At 37.0% G+C, this 17,502-nt stretch overlaps 2 protein-coding genes across 3 annotated transcripts; one reads left to right on the top strand and one right to left on the bottom strand.

The window, feature by feature from the left end:
• Positions 1-199: 199 nt before the first annotated feature.
• Positions 200-13,007, bottom strand: LOC147497639 (serine/threonine-protein kinase AFC1-like). 2 transcript variants are annotated; one of them, XR_015195197.1, is made up of 14 exons: positions 12,818-13,007; positions 12,419-12,590; positions 12,299-12,325; positions 12,037-12,190; positions 11,904-11,952; positions 11,669-11,783; positions 11,377-11,468; positions 11,065-11,221; positions 10,910-10,974; positions 9,462-9,559; positions 9,270-9,375; positions 5,767-6,033; positions 5,062-5,214; positions 200-578 (listed from the first exon to the last, which is right to left on the bottom strand). XR_015195197.1 is itself a non-coding variant. In XM_086560042.1 (12 exons), exons 2-12 carry the CDS (start codon positions 12,576-12,578, stop codon positions 5,944-5,946), a joined length of 1,113 nt encoding a protein of 370 aa, XP_086416168.1. In that variant the 5' UTR covers positions 12,579-12,590; positions 12,818-13,007; the 3' UTR covers positions 5,502-5,943. The 2 variants fall into 2 exon arrangements, 1 of the variants encoding a protein (XP_086416168.1); XM_086560042.1 differs by lacking the exons at positions 200-578; positions 5,062-5,214 and having other exon boundaries at positions 5,502-6,033.
• Positions 1,470-1,844, top strand: LOC147497640 (uncharacterized). Its single transcript, XM_086562953.1, has one exon. The coding sequence runs from the start codon at positions 1,470-1,472 to the stop codon at positions 1,842-1,844; it is 375 nt and encodes a 124-aa protein (XP_086419079.1).
• Positions 13,008-17,502: the final 4,495 nt, after the last annotated feature.

Here is a 17,502-nt window from a genome sequence, read left to right as displayed (position 1 = left end):
GGCTTATATATTCAAAGGGACCTCGTTCTAACTTCAAAAGCCAAAGATATAATAGAAAAATAAGGGCCAGATTACCCATATTGAGCCCACCGGCTATGACTTCGCCAAAGAGCCCTTACATCCTTTCAAAGATTGAAGCCACCAACTATACCTATGTTACCTACGGTTGAGCATTTTACGTAACATAGGCCAGAGGCAATTTGACAAACCAGAAGTTTATATTACCACTTCATCTCTCCACATTGACAAACTACACACCATTTCGTAAATGCTGTACTTATGTTCTCATAAGAAGTATATACTTTTTAACAAATTATAGAGTACAACTTTATAATGAGAGCATGGAATTATATATATACTATATAATTGCTATTATATAGAATAGTAGTGGCTATGAACTATAGTCATATAGTGTCTAATAGTTATATAAATGCTAACTATAGTGACAAACTACAATTTCCATAAGAATGACCACTCCACCAGGTGGGCCTTCAATAAAAATGATAGCTCTTGCTGGGACACTATCCAGTTTGAACTGTCCCTGCATTACCGTCCATGCCTTAGTTGAAGCCTGCAAACTTCAGAAACCATTACAAGTAAACAACACAGCACAGTTGATAATCCTTTGATTCAAAAGCTTAAAAACTAAAGTCTCGGCGTGCTAATGGAATCAAATTATAAAAGCATAAAGGAAGCAAACTCCTTAGGTCAGCCACCAGACCACATACTATGAAGGGCCAATACTGAAGTATGTTTCTACAAATAGGACTAAAGTAGTAGAAAATGAAAACATACTAACTTGGTAATGCAGGTATACAACTCTTGTACATCCCATTTTGAACCCACAAAGTTATCCGTACTAATCGCGGTCATTTCGAATTATTACAGATTTGGACTAACCACAAAGAAATGACCTTATAATCAACTTTTTCCCGCACCCTTCCGGTTATTTCTTCTGAATTCCATGCCAAGTCTCGGTTCGGTTAGTTGTATAAGAAAAGTATTGGCGATATCTTTGGAAGTATTTTAACAAAGGCCTTGTTGTCGAGAGCAATAAGCATAACCTTCCTCAGAAGACTATATTGCCTTTTACGAGTTCAATTTGTATTGGTTATTCTATATGTAAAGATAACTATGTTTCTTTGTTGCTTGATAAGAATCACGGTATTGGCAACCGCTAGTAATCGTGATCGTCATTTCAATCTCGGATAAATGAATCGATTGGTACATGCAAATTCTTCGAGAACCCGAACTTTGCGAGGAATAGATACAATCTTCGGATGAGCTTGTTGAAATGAGTCGGGGCCGATGGGAAAGGCTGCCTTGCAATCGAGATATACACCACCGACATGGTGAGTCTTATTGACCAGATTGCGGCCGATTTTTCTCCTCCATCGAGTCGGCGAGGCAAGTGGAGTTTCGGATGATCCAGTTTCTTAATTCCGGCCGTCCTTGGTTGGCCTGCAAAGATGAGAATAGAGAACCTATCATCACTCCCACCAAGTGAGAGCAATGGGTTTTCGCGACACGAGTCACACGTTCTACCTAACTCGGCTAATGACCGAGATGGGCCAAATCCTTTACCACATGGAGATCTGCTTTCCAAGACCAGGCAAGGCTTGACGAGGAAAACATTCGGTAAAAGCAGGTTACAGTTTGTCACCACAACTGGGGATCACGAAACTGAGGTTGAAATCTCTTGTCGTGAAGCCAGTACTCATGACCATCTTCATGAAGTAAATGTTGGAAGATCTTCCTCGATATGCTCATCTTCCATTGGTATCTTCACTCACGCGGTGCCAATCAAGTGTCTTGTTACGGGGCTCCTAGGATTGATCCAATAATGTCGCATAAGATCTCAGATAGATGATTCTTCCATGACAAGATTACTACAACATTAGATTAAGAACGGGTTGGCGGTAAAGAGGCTCAATGATCTTGCATTATCCGGGGGCTTCTCTAATCGGGCATCTTGGCCACAAACAGGTTGGATGGCGTCAAGCGGTTTGTAATCAACTGGTTGAGTAGAGTGTTCCGAACAAAAGAACACGTTGCAATATGCGGTGAGCAAAAATCAAACAAAACCAACAAAGCACTAAAGTAACGAAATTATGTGTGATAAGCACATCCGTTAACTATGAATTTTTTTTCTAAAGAATGCATCGAAACATTTTGGGTCCTTTAATATATTGTTCAAGTACAAAGGCATCCAATTTGATTTCAAGCACTTCAGTTGCAAGTTTACTATATAACAAAATTTATGGGATTTGTGCAAGTGATAAGCATATGATTTCTTCTGCAAGTGAAGCATACATCTAGACTGCTTTTTTTCAGTTGTAGGAAAAGGAAAACATCATTACATAGTTCAAAATACAGCCAACACAAATCTTGAGTCTGCTAAAGACCTCACCAAGCAGCAGCAACAACAGCTATTAACCCAAACAAAAGACTTATTGTATTCACCACAATGCACTGTGTGAGCATGTCATTAAGGGTTTTTAACAGGAGATAACTCTAAGACCAATAAACCTATCTAAAACTATCAGAACCAAATTTTAACAATGGCCATGGAAGTGTAATGAACTTGACCGAGGTTCAAAAGTCGATTAATGTGGTGCATTGCATTTAATCCAATAGGTTGTACACTTGTACCTCTTGAACCTTTTTCCCACTAATGGCCTCTCTAATCGCTCGAATCTTTGTTTTGCATTTGTAAGAGTCCTAGCCAATTGAACTGCAAGTACTGTAATGATAACCACAATTCATCATAAAAGAACTATCTCGAATCTTCTTTCCCATCTCCCTACAACCCTCACAATTAAATTTCAACCATCTACACAAAATAAGTAAGGCCGAGTTGAGTGATTTCGAATTTGCTATCGTGTTTGGATGTGAGAATAGTTGTGTATATACTCCACCAGGCATTTCGAGATAATTTACTTTGATCTCCAATATCTACTCTAAATGTTTCCCCTCTCCAGACATACCAAAGGGTGGAAAACGTTGTTGTCAACAGGACAATTCATCTTCCGTCGACACAGAAAAGGCCGAGCTGATAACTCCATACAACTTTTTCTAGAAGGGCAAGACTCATCATATTAGGGCAAAATTTTATCCCAAAACCCAATTTTGGAAACTAACAAAAAGTCATCAAGATATTTCATGCTTCTTAAAAAAAAAATCATAAATCTTCAAATAATGATTAGAGGTCAGTAGAACGAAACTAACCTTCCTGCCAAAGTAACGAAATAGTTGCAGATCCTCGAATGAGTAATTTCCAATCTATGAAATTTTTGAATAGGTTAAATGAAATATCTTACCTTTTGAAATAGAGATATTATTAGGGCCGCATTGTTTTTTTTTTTTGTTTTGTTTGGCTATTACCTTTTAGGAGAAAGCGAATGAGAGATTTGAGAGAGAGAAAACGTAAGAAGAAGAGAGGTCATTTGATCCCAAGTATTTCAAGAGAGGCAAGAGATAATACGATTTTTTTTTACCTACTGTTTGCAAAAAAAGATGGGATACGTAGAGATTGAGAGGGAGACGAAAAGGGAAAGGATTAGCGTATTTATGGTAATTTAAGTCTTAATTTATGACTAATAAATATAGGCGTACAATTCATAGTCATATAGTGCGTGCATTTGGTTTTCAACCTGAATTTACACAAAACTCCTTTGTGATGGTGTTATAACTTAAGGGTATAAATGTAAATAAAAGTTGAAATGACAGAATAGTCCTTTTTAAAGGCATTGAATATTTTATTTTAATATCTAATCAAGGGTATTTAGTGGTAGATAAAAGGTTGGTCTAATTTAAAAGGTCAGGTTAATTATGGTGTACTTTACTAATAGAGATAACGATGACTCGATGAGTATGGATTATGGACTATGGAATCCACCACGGTATGACAAAAGTGAAAAGTGTCCAATGGTCGAGTAATGACATACTTTTTTTGATGGGTATGCTATAGGAATAATCAACGAGATCTCATACCCATGAATCCTTGACTCTTACTTCTTAATGTTCACCATGAAAAGTTGATGCATGCAAAACACATGGAGGATAAATTTACGCGGTTGGAATTTCGAATCTAAATTATGTTTGGGTATGATGATCTCACATTCTCAATGATTGGATTTTAATTTCTGATTAATTTCTTTTAACGCTGATCCAAATACCATATTCATTCTTATTTTGCAAATGTAGTTGGACTTATTTCTTTCATTTTGCAATGACTTTGAAGCAACAAGCAGGTTGTTCTGGGAGGACGACTCTAAAATCTAGGGTCTAAATTCTACCCTCTTTGACTCGTTTAAAGTCAGTCAGGCATTGAGCCTGACCCAACCCACTGACACCCTGAGCGATAAAACATTGTCCATTTCTACACTTCCCATAATCACTTCAAATCTTCAACGCAATACACTTGCCTCCAAACAACAAGCCGATTGACCAATTATCCCATTGTGATATCGAACTGCCCACGCTAATCCGTCAATTGTAACATCGAATTTAGTACACGTCCAAAATCTCATAGCCAAAAATGAATTTTGATCAGTGGCCAGCATTATTCTGAAGCCATATATAAGCCAGAACTGGGGGTGATGCTCAGCATTATTGAAACAACGTTACCAAGGCACAAAAATACTGACTCAAGTACGATACTTGAAACAGCTACACGATGGCACTGGGGTTGTGGAAGTGCTTCGAGCCGGAATGGGTGGCCTGGCAGATGTGGGCAATTTTGCAGAGCTATATGAAAATTTTCCCCCATGAGCTACGACACTAATGAACCACCCACTAACCCAATAGAGCGGAATGAGCTTCTGAGGACATAATCATGCCCTAGACAACAAATCCAACTCCTATATTGTAGTCTGGCAGGTTTGATGAACTTGCTCATCTTTGATAGTCAAGTTCAAATGGGACCTAAGTCCTCAACTATTAATGACAAGATCTTAATTCTATTTTCAGTAGCAGGTGCTAATTTTATATAATCATATGCTAGCAGCTTGGAAAACGGCCAATGGAATTAGCACATCTTAATATGGCTTCAGCACACACCTGGTATCTTCTTGGAACTGAAACCCTTTAGCTTCATAACTACCCTTCTTTACCTGCTTTGAAACATCCGCTCATTGCAGCCACTGACTGAAGGTGCGCCTTTTCTTTCTTTGTACTCTTTCTCTATCACATTGATGGTTCTCCGGTGCATCCCTATAAAAAATATACATTAGAATTTCCTTTCTTGTTTACCTGCCAATCGGTTTCCGAAAGTTTAGCAATGATCCTGTCAAAATATTTTTGAGGTTTTCATGTGCCCAGTCTTTTTCTTTCTAGGGCTTAGGAACTGTAGCAAAACAAAAATCTCGTTCACAAAAAAAATCTCATTCACAATCTTTCTGGAAATTTTAATTTGAAGGAAACATTCTGTTGAAGCTTTCTGCCAGTCCTGTAAATTGTTGGGATTTTGAAGAATACCACATGCTTTTACATGTCTGGTGTTACTCAGAACTTACCATCATTCATTAGCCAATTCCTTCTGAGGTTTATTGTAACCTCAAGATTCATATCTTAATTACAATGTGCAAGTTCAAAAACAGGGAAAAGTACATGGGAAAATATTATAAGAAAACACAAACCAAAGATGTATGATTTTTACTACAGATTCTCATCTTGTACACAGTTTACACTTTTCCAGACAGACAAAGCCTTGCGAAAAGACAATAACAAAATGAGTAATAGCTCCATGTACAGTAGTAGACTTACAATGCTTTTGGCAGAGTAAGAAGAAGGTTCTGCAGATCGATGCATTCCACACTTTTGTTTTGTCCTTAGAGCGTTCATTTCATAACAGACTCTTATGTCGGACTAGTAGCTACACGGGATAGCCACACCTTCTCTGATCTCTTGTAAAGAAAGGATGTCATAGTGCTACGCTTGCTTTCAGCCGCTCGGCTGGATCATAATGGAGGAGGCCTTGCAAAGATCAATTAGATCTCCGGCAGAGTGATCCACATGCTGCATCACAAGGTTCTGCAAGCAACCAATGAGTAGTTATATATCAGACCATTATATTACAAGCCTTGAAAAATTCCAGCTCCATAGCACTTTTCTTGGCGTAATTCAGTAATCAAATAAGAACATTATTATGAAAAATAAAGCAATGACCAGAAGGTTAATTTTAGTTTATTAGATTATATTGAAGAGAAATTTGGTAAATTGAATATTCTTTTTATCCAATACTGTTGATTGACTTTAACCTTCTTGTTATTTTATCGGTAATTGAAGCTTTGATTGATGAAATACCTAAGTTACATGGACACGCCATATTTTGAAGATAATCTGTGTCGGATACATATCCATGTGTCCATGTCAGACACATTGTGTGTGATATACCTCAATTTTTGAAAATTCGCCGTGTCCAACTCTTCATATCTGTGTCGAATACGGACACACCTATCCGTGTCAATGTACTTAGTGAAATACATACCTCTTTTTTTTCCCTCTTCCCTTCCCCATTTTTATCACTATTAATCAAAACAGAAATAACTCGAGGGAGTTCAGATATAATAGATGGTCTTTCGGTCTCATCACCATGATTTTTTCCAATACCATTATGGCAGTGTGTTCAGTACCACAGAGGTCAAAACAATGTGCAAAAGAAATAACTAAAAAGAACCATATATTTATGATGTATCCATATTTACATTTGACGACACGTTGACCTTGTCTCTGTATTTGCTAATTTCTGATAATCCACAAAATAACTACTGAAAGTAGCTTGGGCTAGATTCAAAAACTGAAACGTATATATATCTACAGTATACACACACACACAAGTACGCTCTATTATGAGAAATCCATTCAACCCTGAACCCCATTCTTACAAGTACAAGATCGAGAAAATCCCAATTCACAAGAGAAATCCATTTTACAAACGACCCCAGGAATATAAGCTCTATTATGAGAGTCAATAATCTCATTAGCAGTCAATGCGCCATCAAGAATTTGTCTATTGCTTACGGAAGCTCGTTGGTACTTAAAAATGATAAGTTCAACCACCATCTTTTGTCTCCTAGTTAGTGTTTTAACACCACCAAGGAGACTAATAGGTCTGAAATTTGAACTCCTGTAAACACTACCCTGCATCAATTGTAAACACCACCATCTTTAGTCTCCTAGTTTGTGTTTTAGTCTCCGAGTTATGTAAACACCACCAAAACCAGCCTTGGTGCTAACATGGATTTTGTTCCACCACCCCTACATCAAATGCACCAAATCCGAACTCTCGAACCACATACCTCAAATCGTAACAGTCTTGATCCTGCAGGAAGTTTCCATGCATCAAGGAGAATCATCTGATGATCTGAAAAGAAACTGCCTAATGCTCTCTCTATCTTCCATCCCAAGTGTTCAAGTCAATCTGATGTGGCTAGGAAGTGATCAATTCTGCTCATTCTGACCCTTTCCTGTCCATTAGAACATGTGTACATCGACCCTTGTAATTGAAAATCTCCCAAACCCCAATCATTGATGAATTGATTAAACTCATGCATCTCTCTGGTCAATCTACAACCTTCAATTTTCTCTCTACTGAATCTTATCTGATTGAAGTCCCCTCCCAAGCACCAAGGAGCTTGCCAACACTGTCCAATGGTCCAATATCTACTAACTCTGCAAAGAATTGTTCATTTTCCTCTACTAATGACAGCCCATAAATGTTGCTGAAAACCCATCAGAAACCACCAACATCATTAATATATCTAGCAGACAGTGAATAAGCATCTTTCAGACTTCCTTTGCACTCTACCATTAGGGTATCCCATATAAGAACCAGACCACCAGACCTGGGCTCTGAAGATAGAAAATTCCATCCATGCTCCCATCTTCCCCATATTTACTAATAAAAGTTTGACTCGTCATTAATAATTATTAATTAACAAAGATACAAAGATACAAAGATCCTAACATTTCTAAATAGAGACTTAAACCAGAGGAGAGGAAGACTATAATCTTCCTTGCACAAGGCTTAATGTTCATTAAACACAGATGTATATTTTGAAAGTTGCAGTTAGAAACTGACAAATAACAAAGCAATGACAGGCACTGGAACAAACAAAACCACAGATCATTTTGTCTCAGGGCATCTCCAAAGGGGAGTGTAAAATTACAAATCCACCTAGGCTCCACTTACGATTTAACACCACCCACTCCACTCTAGTGTACGGTATGAAAAGTAAAACACTTGAACGTCTCCAATGGAGAAAATATACAAATTTGGATATTATAAACACTGACATCATTCTGGATAACGTCTTAGCTAAATAAGGGGGACCGATCCCACAAAATAATGATGCAGATTTCAATCTCGTTTCCTCTTTTTCAGAAACAAGATTACCATAACTCAATCTGGGTCACTAGCTTGATATTTAGAAGTTCACTAGGAAATCAAGAAAATTTATAAATCATAAAAGTGATACAAATTATAAACATAAATTCTGTAGGAACAATCTTCAATTGATCAAATCTTCACCAAAAACTTGTGCAAATTCACAAAGTTAGTAATCAGAAATATATCTAAACCAAGTTTGGAAAAACAATTATCAATTTGTCTCCTTTTCAAAAATATTAATCTCTTGCAATTTGGCGAATTCAGAATGGGACTCTTAAGAACTTGTGATTGTGAAACTGAAAACGATAAATTAAGAAATGATGGTTGAGATGATAGAAATTAGCAAAGAACATAAGTGATGGGTGGTGGTGTTTAAGGGAGAAGTAGGAGATAGTCTCAGAAAGGAGGAAAGTTGCCCTTCACAATGGAGATTTATGAAGGAGTCCTTACTTTGAACATGTCTTGTAGTTCAACACACCCACATCAGTTGGAGGTACTCGTACTATCATAACGCCCACACGTCATTCTAACTAAAGCCTGTCTCTTAAAAGTAGTGTAAACTGATGAGAATTTTCTCCTCCCTTTACAAATTGATAACTAACTTATACAATTTACACCCCCCACTGGACGGGTGTTCTTGATGATGGGGAGTACAACTTATACTGTTTACACCCCAAATTGAAAATGCTCTCATGATTTTATTCTTTTTCTTTTTTTTGGTTCATCTATCCCAACCATGTTTACCCACTCATTCAGAAAAAACATTCACATCCACAAAACTAACAACATTTTTGTCATATATAACAGCCATTATCAGTCATTTAAAGCATAATTTAGGGCACAGATATCCATGATATAAGAAGTAAGACTTGATTACTTGGAGACGTGGCAGTTTCCAAACTGCTCGCATGCTTTCTCTTGAAGTAGCACCCTCAGGCCAATCCAATCGTGCACCCCTCCTGAAGTATTTCTCAGCACGCCGACTAGACAGAACAGTGTACCTTATAAGTTCTATGCATAATAAGTGGAGTTGAAAAGGAAGCTCAAAATAGACAAAACAGAAACTCACTCCGCTCTTGTCACCATATTTTGGGGCAGTGGGCCTAGCACCCTCTCCATCATGGCAAGATGTTCCAAGTTCTCACGAGTTTGGAATAAAGCTTCCCCCTTTACATCAAAAGAAAAACGGAATAAGCTTATTACTTCCAATTTAAACAAACAACTTCCTGAGCCAGGTAGATAGACTTACAAATAGATCACATGCAATAACACAAAAGGTTGAAGTACTGCATTCTTTATGTCATAGTCCAAGCATAAATAATTATAAGAAAATCTAGATTTCTCTAAGGTAACACTATGAAACAGGGCAATGAAAATAACAGCAGTTGGTATCATTTGACTTCATTTTAGACAAACTTGCAGAGTGTTTAAGCATTTAAATCATTGCCATAGGAGAAGACAAACCTCCCCAACCCCCACTAAAAGCCTCTGCTCCTTTCCAACAAATGCCCCACATTTATAATGTAGTTTGATTGACAGTATTACGACTGTTTTGATTAAGATATACCAAAAGATAGGGTCAGAAAACGCAAATGCCTGCATGCTGTGTTGCATGGGTACAGGTACAAGTGTCGGGTTTGGACACCTGTACGGTGATTCCAACACAGCAAGGTCTAAAAATCAGATGCGGGGACAAGGCTAATATTTTAATTTAATTTGTAAAAAATAAAAAAATAAAAAAGAATATTATTTGCCATTAACGTTGGAAATATATGTTTACAGTAGAATGGGCTGGTACATGTCTTAAATGAAATATCATATTGCTTCTTTTCTAGGTTACATGGACACGCCATATTTTGAAAACAATCCGTGTCAGATACGTATCCACGTGCCCGTGTCGGACACATATTGCATGTAATTTATCTCGAATTTTGATATTTTGCCGTGTCCGATACGGAGTGTCAATGTAACCTAGCTTCTTTTTGAAAAACCCAGATAAGAAAATCATGAATTTACTTAATTTAGTAAAGGCACACACTACAGCGTCTAAGAAACGAATCCCATTTACCAAAACCAATATTAGAAAATCCGATCATCTTCTTCGTTGATACCGTAGATGCCGTATCTGTGTCGTACTAGTGTCCGTGTCGCTGTTGACACGACACGACTCTGGACATGGCAACCATTTCCACATACCCGTGAAATACAGCCTGCATGTGATTTTGGAAGGGTAAAAAAACATCGAGATTACCCTCAGCAAGGCGAAAAAGGTAGGTATAAATCCAGGTAGAGAGATAGCATCACCAAGTTCAAAAGAATCGTAAGTCAAAATTACATTATCCCACCCAAACAGGAGGTCCTCTAGTCTAAGTCCTCTCAACCAAGCATCATTAGAGGCCTAAACTCAAGAATCTGAGAATATGTACTGTTGTAATGATGTCTAAGAAACCTGAAGTCACAAGAATTTACAAAATAACAAGTTTAAACAATATTAATAATTGGATCCAATGAACTAACCGAGCAAAGCTCAATAAGTATGCAACCCACACTCCATAAGTCACAAGCATAGTTCCACCCAAGACCTGCAACAGACAGTACCAAACAATATATCGTAGAGCTAGGTAATAAGAAAATAAAATAAAATAGCAGTTGCAGCAAGAACAAAGTATTACCCAAGATGACCTCTGGTGCACGGTAATGTCTTGTTGATACCACATAGCTGTGATCTTGATGCTCAAAAGTTGTACTTCCAAAATCAATGAGCTTAATAGTACTGGACTTCGGAAGATTCTTGAAATAATAACCATCTTTGGTGGAACGCGACAGAAACTTAGTTGCAGCCAAAAATCAGAAATAAAATGTATCAGTTACGAGCTAATTAAAAACATCCGAAATACTAAATGATCAACCAGTAAAGAGAAAATTTGTGTCAGAGTCAAGCTCTGTCATAACGACGATTTAGAAAGGGTTGAGTATGTCACTACCTTATAGTCAGGCACCCTGACATATTCCGAAGAAACGAGAAGAATATTTTCTGGCTTCAGATCAGTATGAATAAGTCTCAGATCATGCATAACTGCCAAAGACACAGATGAGTCAGAGTATGGAAAATTTGCAGTTCCTAGTTCCAACCACAACAGTCATTCAACTACTCATGATGGAACCATAACATGGTGATCGAGAACCTTGATGCCCAACTTTCAATGTTCAAAGACAGCATTTGGCCATCAAGAGAAATGCAAAACAAAAAAAATGGTGCAAGTACTGTTCACACACATGCTACAAACTCCAAGAGTTGTCTGCCAAGCTCCCGAACAAGGTCAATGGGAAATGAACGGTAACTGTTTTTGCGGAGAAAATCATATAAGCTTGGTCCTAGCTTCTCAAATACCTGTTAAACCATTTAAATTCATATGCAAGTTTTAACTCGCATGAAATTTAGGCAGGAAGGGAACTCATTGCCCTTCAATATCAATCAGATACAAGTATCATTATATAATCAAATACTTACAATACAAATATGATTTCGATAGTCAAACCAATTCTGTATTTGCACGCAACTGCAAGAATAGAACCACTTATACCACATTCAACTTAAACATCTTCAGTTACCAAAATAGAACAAACAAAAACAAGATCCATACCGAGTGCCTCCAACATCATATTTGCAAAGCTTCTGAAGAACATCAATTTCAATCAAAGCAGCCTCACGGTACTTGTGAATTGAACGGACAATTTTAATGGCCACCAATTCTTTCTTTTCATTGTCCCAACATTCCAACACTCGTCCAAATGTTCCTGAAATATTACCCAGAAGATGAACTCAGCATAATGATCAAACTAATTGCAACTCGGACACTCAACTTAAATTAGCAACGATAGCTCCCAAAGACCGCACAAACTAACCTTCGCCCATTTTACTCATAATTCGGTCTGCGAAATTAAGACAACACAATTCATGAATCACAATTGAGTTTAAAGAACATTAGAAGTTGAATACAAGTAAGTATTAAAACCAGAACTTACAACGATGAGTTAGATTGTCTCCAATGGCAAAAACATAATGCCCGTCTTTATCATCATTCCTCCAAGGTGGGGATAAATTTTGAGGCTGTACTTTATAATACATAGACGAAAACCCATGATTCGAAGCCACTCTATTAATATATTCTTGCCCACAATACATTGGTGGAATCCCCTACATTTATCCACAAATGCACACGTTGGGCATATTAAATTGAGCGTAAATTCGATGAAAAATAACGAAATTTTCAATCTTTTGTTCTTCCAATCATATAATTACAATCAATTCCTAAATTAAACTCACAAACAATCAATTAACATTAAAAAAAAATCGAGATAAATATCAATTGAAGCTGAAAAGAAGGAAATTTCGAGATAAATGAAATGAAATAATGAATATACCTTATGAAGAGGTGGGGAAGATGTCCCACGTTAGTCTAGCTCGTTTTCTTGGTCGTTTATCCATTTTACTATGTGGAAGTTCTGTGATCCATTGTGTCTCCATTGATATATGACTGAAAATCAAGAATGTGAAAAATGTGAGAGAAAAAAATGGTGAGGTCTAGTTTTTTTAGGTGAGGTCTAGTTTTTCAAGGCAAAAAAGAAGAACCAGGTGGAGAAGAGATTAACTAACCATGGTTAGGTTCTATAGCTTAACCAGAGTTTAGAAAAGCTGGATTATCTGGGCTTTGTTTTGGCTTTCTGAGGCCCAGAATTTTCCTTTAACATTTTATTAGTGTTCTGAAAAACGCTAGGCGGTCGTTGGGCGGTGGGAGAGCGCCTAGGCTTTCTAGGCACTTTTTTTTCCCTAATATATATAGTAATACACACCTATACTATAAGAAATGAAAAAAATCATTTACCATAATTCAAAAAATAAACACAAATAAAAATACTTATTACAAAAATGCGTAATAGTTGAAGAATATCGACTTCATATAAAAAGCATACTCTTCGTTATAGTAATATATAATTTACATTAGACTTTAGTTTTTAAACTCATTCAAATCTTAAGCCTACACGGGCCTTTAATTTTCGACATTTAATTATTAAAAAAAAAAATTGATTGGACCGCCTAGAGATCACTTAGCCCACCTAATCGATCTGCCTAAACCCGCCTAGTCGGTCAACCAATTTTTTAAACGACTTGGGCCTAGGCGACTCGGTTGGGCACCGCCTAGCGCCTAGAGACCGCCTAGGCGGCTGCCTAGACCGATTTTTAGAATAGTGCATTTTATACTGTGATGTCAGTCCACTCCTATACCATGACCTGCCACGCACATATCACTTGCCACTCTCAATTATTCATTGTATCTTGCTCTATGCCCTTGGCGTACTCCTAGTCCATGGACTTCTCTTGACCATAACATATTTTTCCTACAAGTCCACGGCCTCCTTGAGCTCCATAGGTCTAAAATGCACTGTTCTAAAAATCGGTTTTGGCGATCTCTAGGCGCTAGGTGGTGCCCAACCGACTCACCTAGGTCCAAGTAGTTTAAAAAATCGGTAGACCGATTAGGCGGGCTAGGCGGACTGATCTACCTCTAGGCGGTCCAGTCAAGTCTTTTTTTTTTTTTTTTTTAATGATTAAATGTCAAAAATTAAAGGCCCGTGTAGGCTTAAGATTTGAATGAGTTTAAAAGACTAAAGTCTAATGTAAAGTATATGCCACTATAAGAAAGAGTATGTTTTTATATGAAGTCAATATTCTTTACGCATTTTTGTAATAAGTATATATATTTGTTTGTATTTATTTTTTTAGTTATGGTAAATGATTTTTTTCATTTCTTATAGTATAAGTGTGTATTACTATATATATTATAAGATATATTAAGAAGAAGAAACCGCCTAGCGCCTAGCCCGCCTAGGCACTGCCTAGAAGGCCTAGGCACTAGGCGCTCTTCCACTACCCGACTACCGCCTAACGTTTTTTCGAACACTGCTAAAATGTGTTATAACACTTTACTTTTTTGAATAACAACACTCTTTTGATTTGATTGAGAGAATTGAAAACCAACTTTGAATTGGTGCAGGGTAAGAATATAGTCATATGGATGATGAAGACAAGTCAACGGCGAATAGAGAGAAAAGAGATACTTGCCAAACCAACTCTAAGAGCATCTCTAGGTGTATCACCTGTCAAAATCTTCAAATTTGAAGAAAAAATTCGAATTTTCCGGAATTTCAACTCTAGGTGGAAGTATATTCGGTCGTATCACCTGTTCGTTTACATTCTTGTTCGCAAATTTGGCAATTTGGACGCAGATGCGGAGCGACATTGGTAATGTCCCATGCCATTGCAAATGTCACCGATTTTTTTTTTTTTTTTTTTTTTTACCACACCACGCCAATATCGATCATCGCCACCACTACTAATGTCGTGCGAGTTTTTTTTTTACTTTTTCAATTTGGTGCAACAGTGGGAATGTCGCATGAGTTTTTTTTTCAACTTGGGGGCGACAGTGGTAATGTCGTGCGACAATAGTACTGGCGCGTGCCAGTACCAATGGCACGCGTGGTAGGATCTATAATCTCATTTGCGGTCGATATTTGCGACCAGTTAGAGTTGGTCAAAATTTGCAGCCAGTTTCTCCAAAAAATTTCTTCAAATTTGAAGAGTATACCACCACCACCTAGAGATGTTCTAAGTCAACATTTTTTGTTTTGTTATGAGGTATCTCCATAGAGGGGTAACTCGCTAGCTAGCATTTCTCTTTGTGAAATTAGACAATCAATTCAAGTTGCTAATGAATTGGATAACAATCCGTGAGTGTTGAATGCCAACATGATAATTAAACGTGTAATCTAATTAATGATTCAAGTATTCAACTATATATATATATATATATAGCCCGGCTCTCTGAAGGACGTCCGTAAACGGACTTCACATAAAAATTGAAATATCGCCGAAATATACTCTCAACAACATTAGTGCTTGGAACTCAAAACCCCAAACTGTAATTCTCTCTCTCTCCTATTTTCTCTCTCCCTCCTACCACCCTCTTTCTCTTTCGCTCTCTTGTTTTCCTCTATCTCTCTCATAACTTCTATCGTGTTTCTCTCTCATCTCGTCGCTATATGTGGATTCCTTTTGAAATCGAAATCGGTGCCTAAGTTTCCAATTCTTTTGATTTCTAAAACCTCAATTCATTTTTTCCTTTTATTAGTTTCTAACTTGACAAACCATATGGCGGATACAAAAATAGATGTTAGTGCGACAACAAAAGACAAGAACTTTTAGGAAGTTTAATTTTAGAGGCGTTAATTTGGATGTGTTACTTTTATGTTAAATTCATTTGTTAGTGCGATCTGATCGGAAATGCTATTTATAAGATTTTTTGTGCTTATTTTGAAGTCCCTATCCATATCTCTGACATCTGTGAACTTCAATTTAATGACTCTTGTTTAGCTTGCCGATTTTTAATATATTATTATAAGATGGCTTAGTTTGAAAAGTATTATCGTTATTTGTTTCATGTCTTCAAACTTTATGATATCTGAACGGTTTGTTCTACTCTAGTAATTTGATTTACACTTACTATAGGTGAAATTTGTTTTCTTAGATGGTTTGCCAACTAGTTGGGACGAAGTGCAAGTGCAGAGGCAGTTCCAAAAATATGGTGAAATTGAACATGTGCAGCTTGCTCGCAATATGCCTTCTACCAAGCGGAGGGATTTTGGGTGTGTGTATTTTAGAACTCAAGAGGGAACATAATGTGCACCTGTCGAGTTGTGGGAGTTTTGAAGTTGAAGTATGAAAATCAACTATACATCATTGAGATGCAAGCCTCACCGCCACCGAGACCTACAACTTCAACCTGACTTTTCTCCAAGAGTTAAACTGTTTCACGTTCAGCAAGGCAAAATAGAGTTCCATCTACTTAAAAATAGTTCACCATCAGTAGCTGGAAAATCTTAGCCTGATAGTCTCAAGCCTAGAAGCTAAGCTCTTGTTGGATAAAGATCAGTGAAGAGCAACTATTTGATTCCTGGGCCTTCGTGTTATTTCTTGAAATTCGAAGGATAATAGGTTCTCTATTGAAACTAATAATAGTCACTACTCACTAAATGTGAATCTAGTATTAACTTGAAACAACTTCATGCCTTTTCATGGTACGTTCTCATATAAGAGAAGTGATCATGTATTTTTTTTTTCTTCATTAGGATTACTTCTTGTTATTAGATATTGATCCCATCTGAATGAGTTGACCTAATGCCAATACTCAATGCATCCTAAATGGCAGCATCAGAAACTTCTTTCAACCAGAAGTTTGTTCAATGATTCGTTGGTGAATAAAAAGCTACTCACTCCCTTCATACCTTTTCGTGTTTCTTTCCCCTTCGATCTCTTACACTTACATTACCCTTTTTTTTTCCAATGCTCATTGATCCTGGTAGTACTGTAGTAGACTTTCACACATTAAGTGCAGAGCTAAACTTGCTTCCTTTTTACCATTTTAAGTTCCTGAATCGACATAGACTCTTGTCCAAGAACAACAACTATCTCTTTGTTCTAAAATTTCAGGGATAGTCATATGATCAGTATGGAGAAGGCTATTGTCTTCTCCCTTTCTACTCGAGAAAGTGATACACTATCACTTATTAGTAAAAATGACTACTTTGGGTGGCACCGATTTTGATTGTCTTCTTCGTAAGGATTATGCTACATATAGCGTGACATCATAGACAAACACTTTAGAAGTTTTGAAAAAGAGAAAGAGGAAAACATGAGAGAGAGAGAGAGAGAGAGGAGAGAGAAGATCAGAAGAGTGCTCTCACGAAAGATGATATGGGAGAGAAAATAGGAGCGATGAGGTTTGGGGTTTTCTAAAACCTTCGTGAGTATATTTTGTGATATTCCAATTTTTTAGTTGAGTTCGTATATATATATATATATATTTGATAAACTATGCAAAATATAGGATATCAAGATATCATCTCTTAGCTCGTATTGTGTATATTTTATTTTATCTTTTTGTAACTGTATGATAAATGACACTACTGGCTAATTTTCTCGTAAAACAATATGGCTAAAGGACTCCTGCCAATGTATTCTTCATTTTTTTTTTTTTTTTTTTTTATTTTTA

The sequence above is a fragment of the Coptis chinensis genome, chromosome 5, assembly GCF_015680905.1.
Source record: "Coptis chinensis isolate HL-2020 chromosome 5, ASM1568090v1, whole genome shotgun sequence".
Taxonomy (NCBI): Eukaryota; Viridiplantae; Streptophyta; class Magnoliopsida; order Ranunculales; family Ranunculaceae; genus Coptis; species Coptis chinensis.
The sequence above is the reverse complement of the archived record's forward strand: the minus strand, read 5'-3'. Positions and strand labels throughout refer to the sequence as shown.

Bases quoted from the DNA above. Each gene is read 5' to 3' on its own strand.
- LOC147497640 (XM_086562953.1), top strand. From the start codon at position 1,470: ATGAGAATAGAGAACCTATCATCACTCCCACCAAGTGAGAGCAATGGG.
- LOC147497639 (XM_086560042.1), bottom strand. From the start codon at position 12,578: ATGTATTGTGGGCAAGAATATATTAATAGAGTGGCTTCGAATCATGGG. The intron at 11,784-11,903 runs GTAAGTATTTGA...ATGGTTTAACAG, and splicing joins ATCGAAATCATATTTGTATT to GTATTTGAGAAGCTAGGACC. The intron at 10,975-11,064 runs GTAATACTTTGT...TGTCTGTTGCAG, and splicing joins TGCACCAGAGGTCATCTTGG to GTCTTGGGTGGAACTATGCT.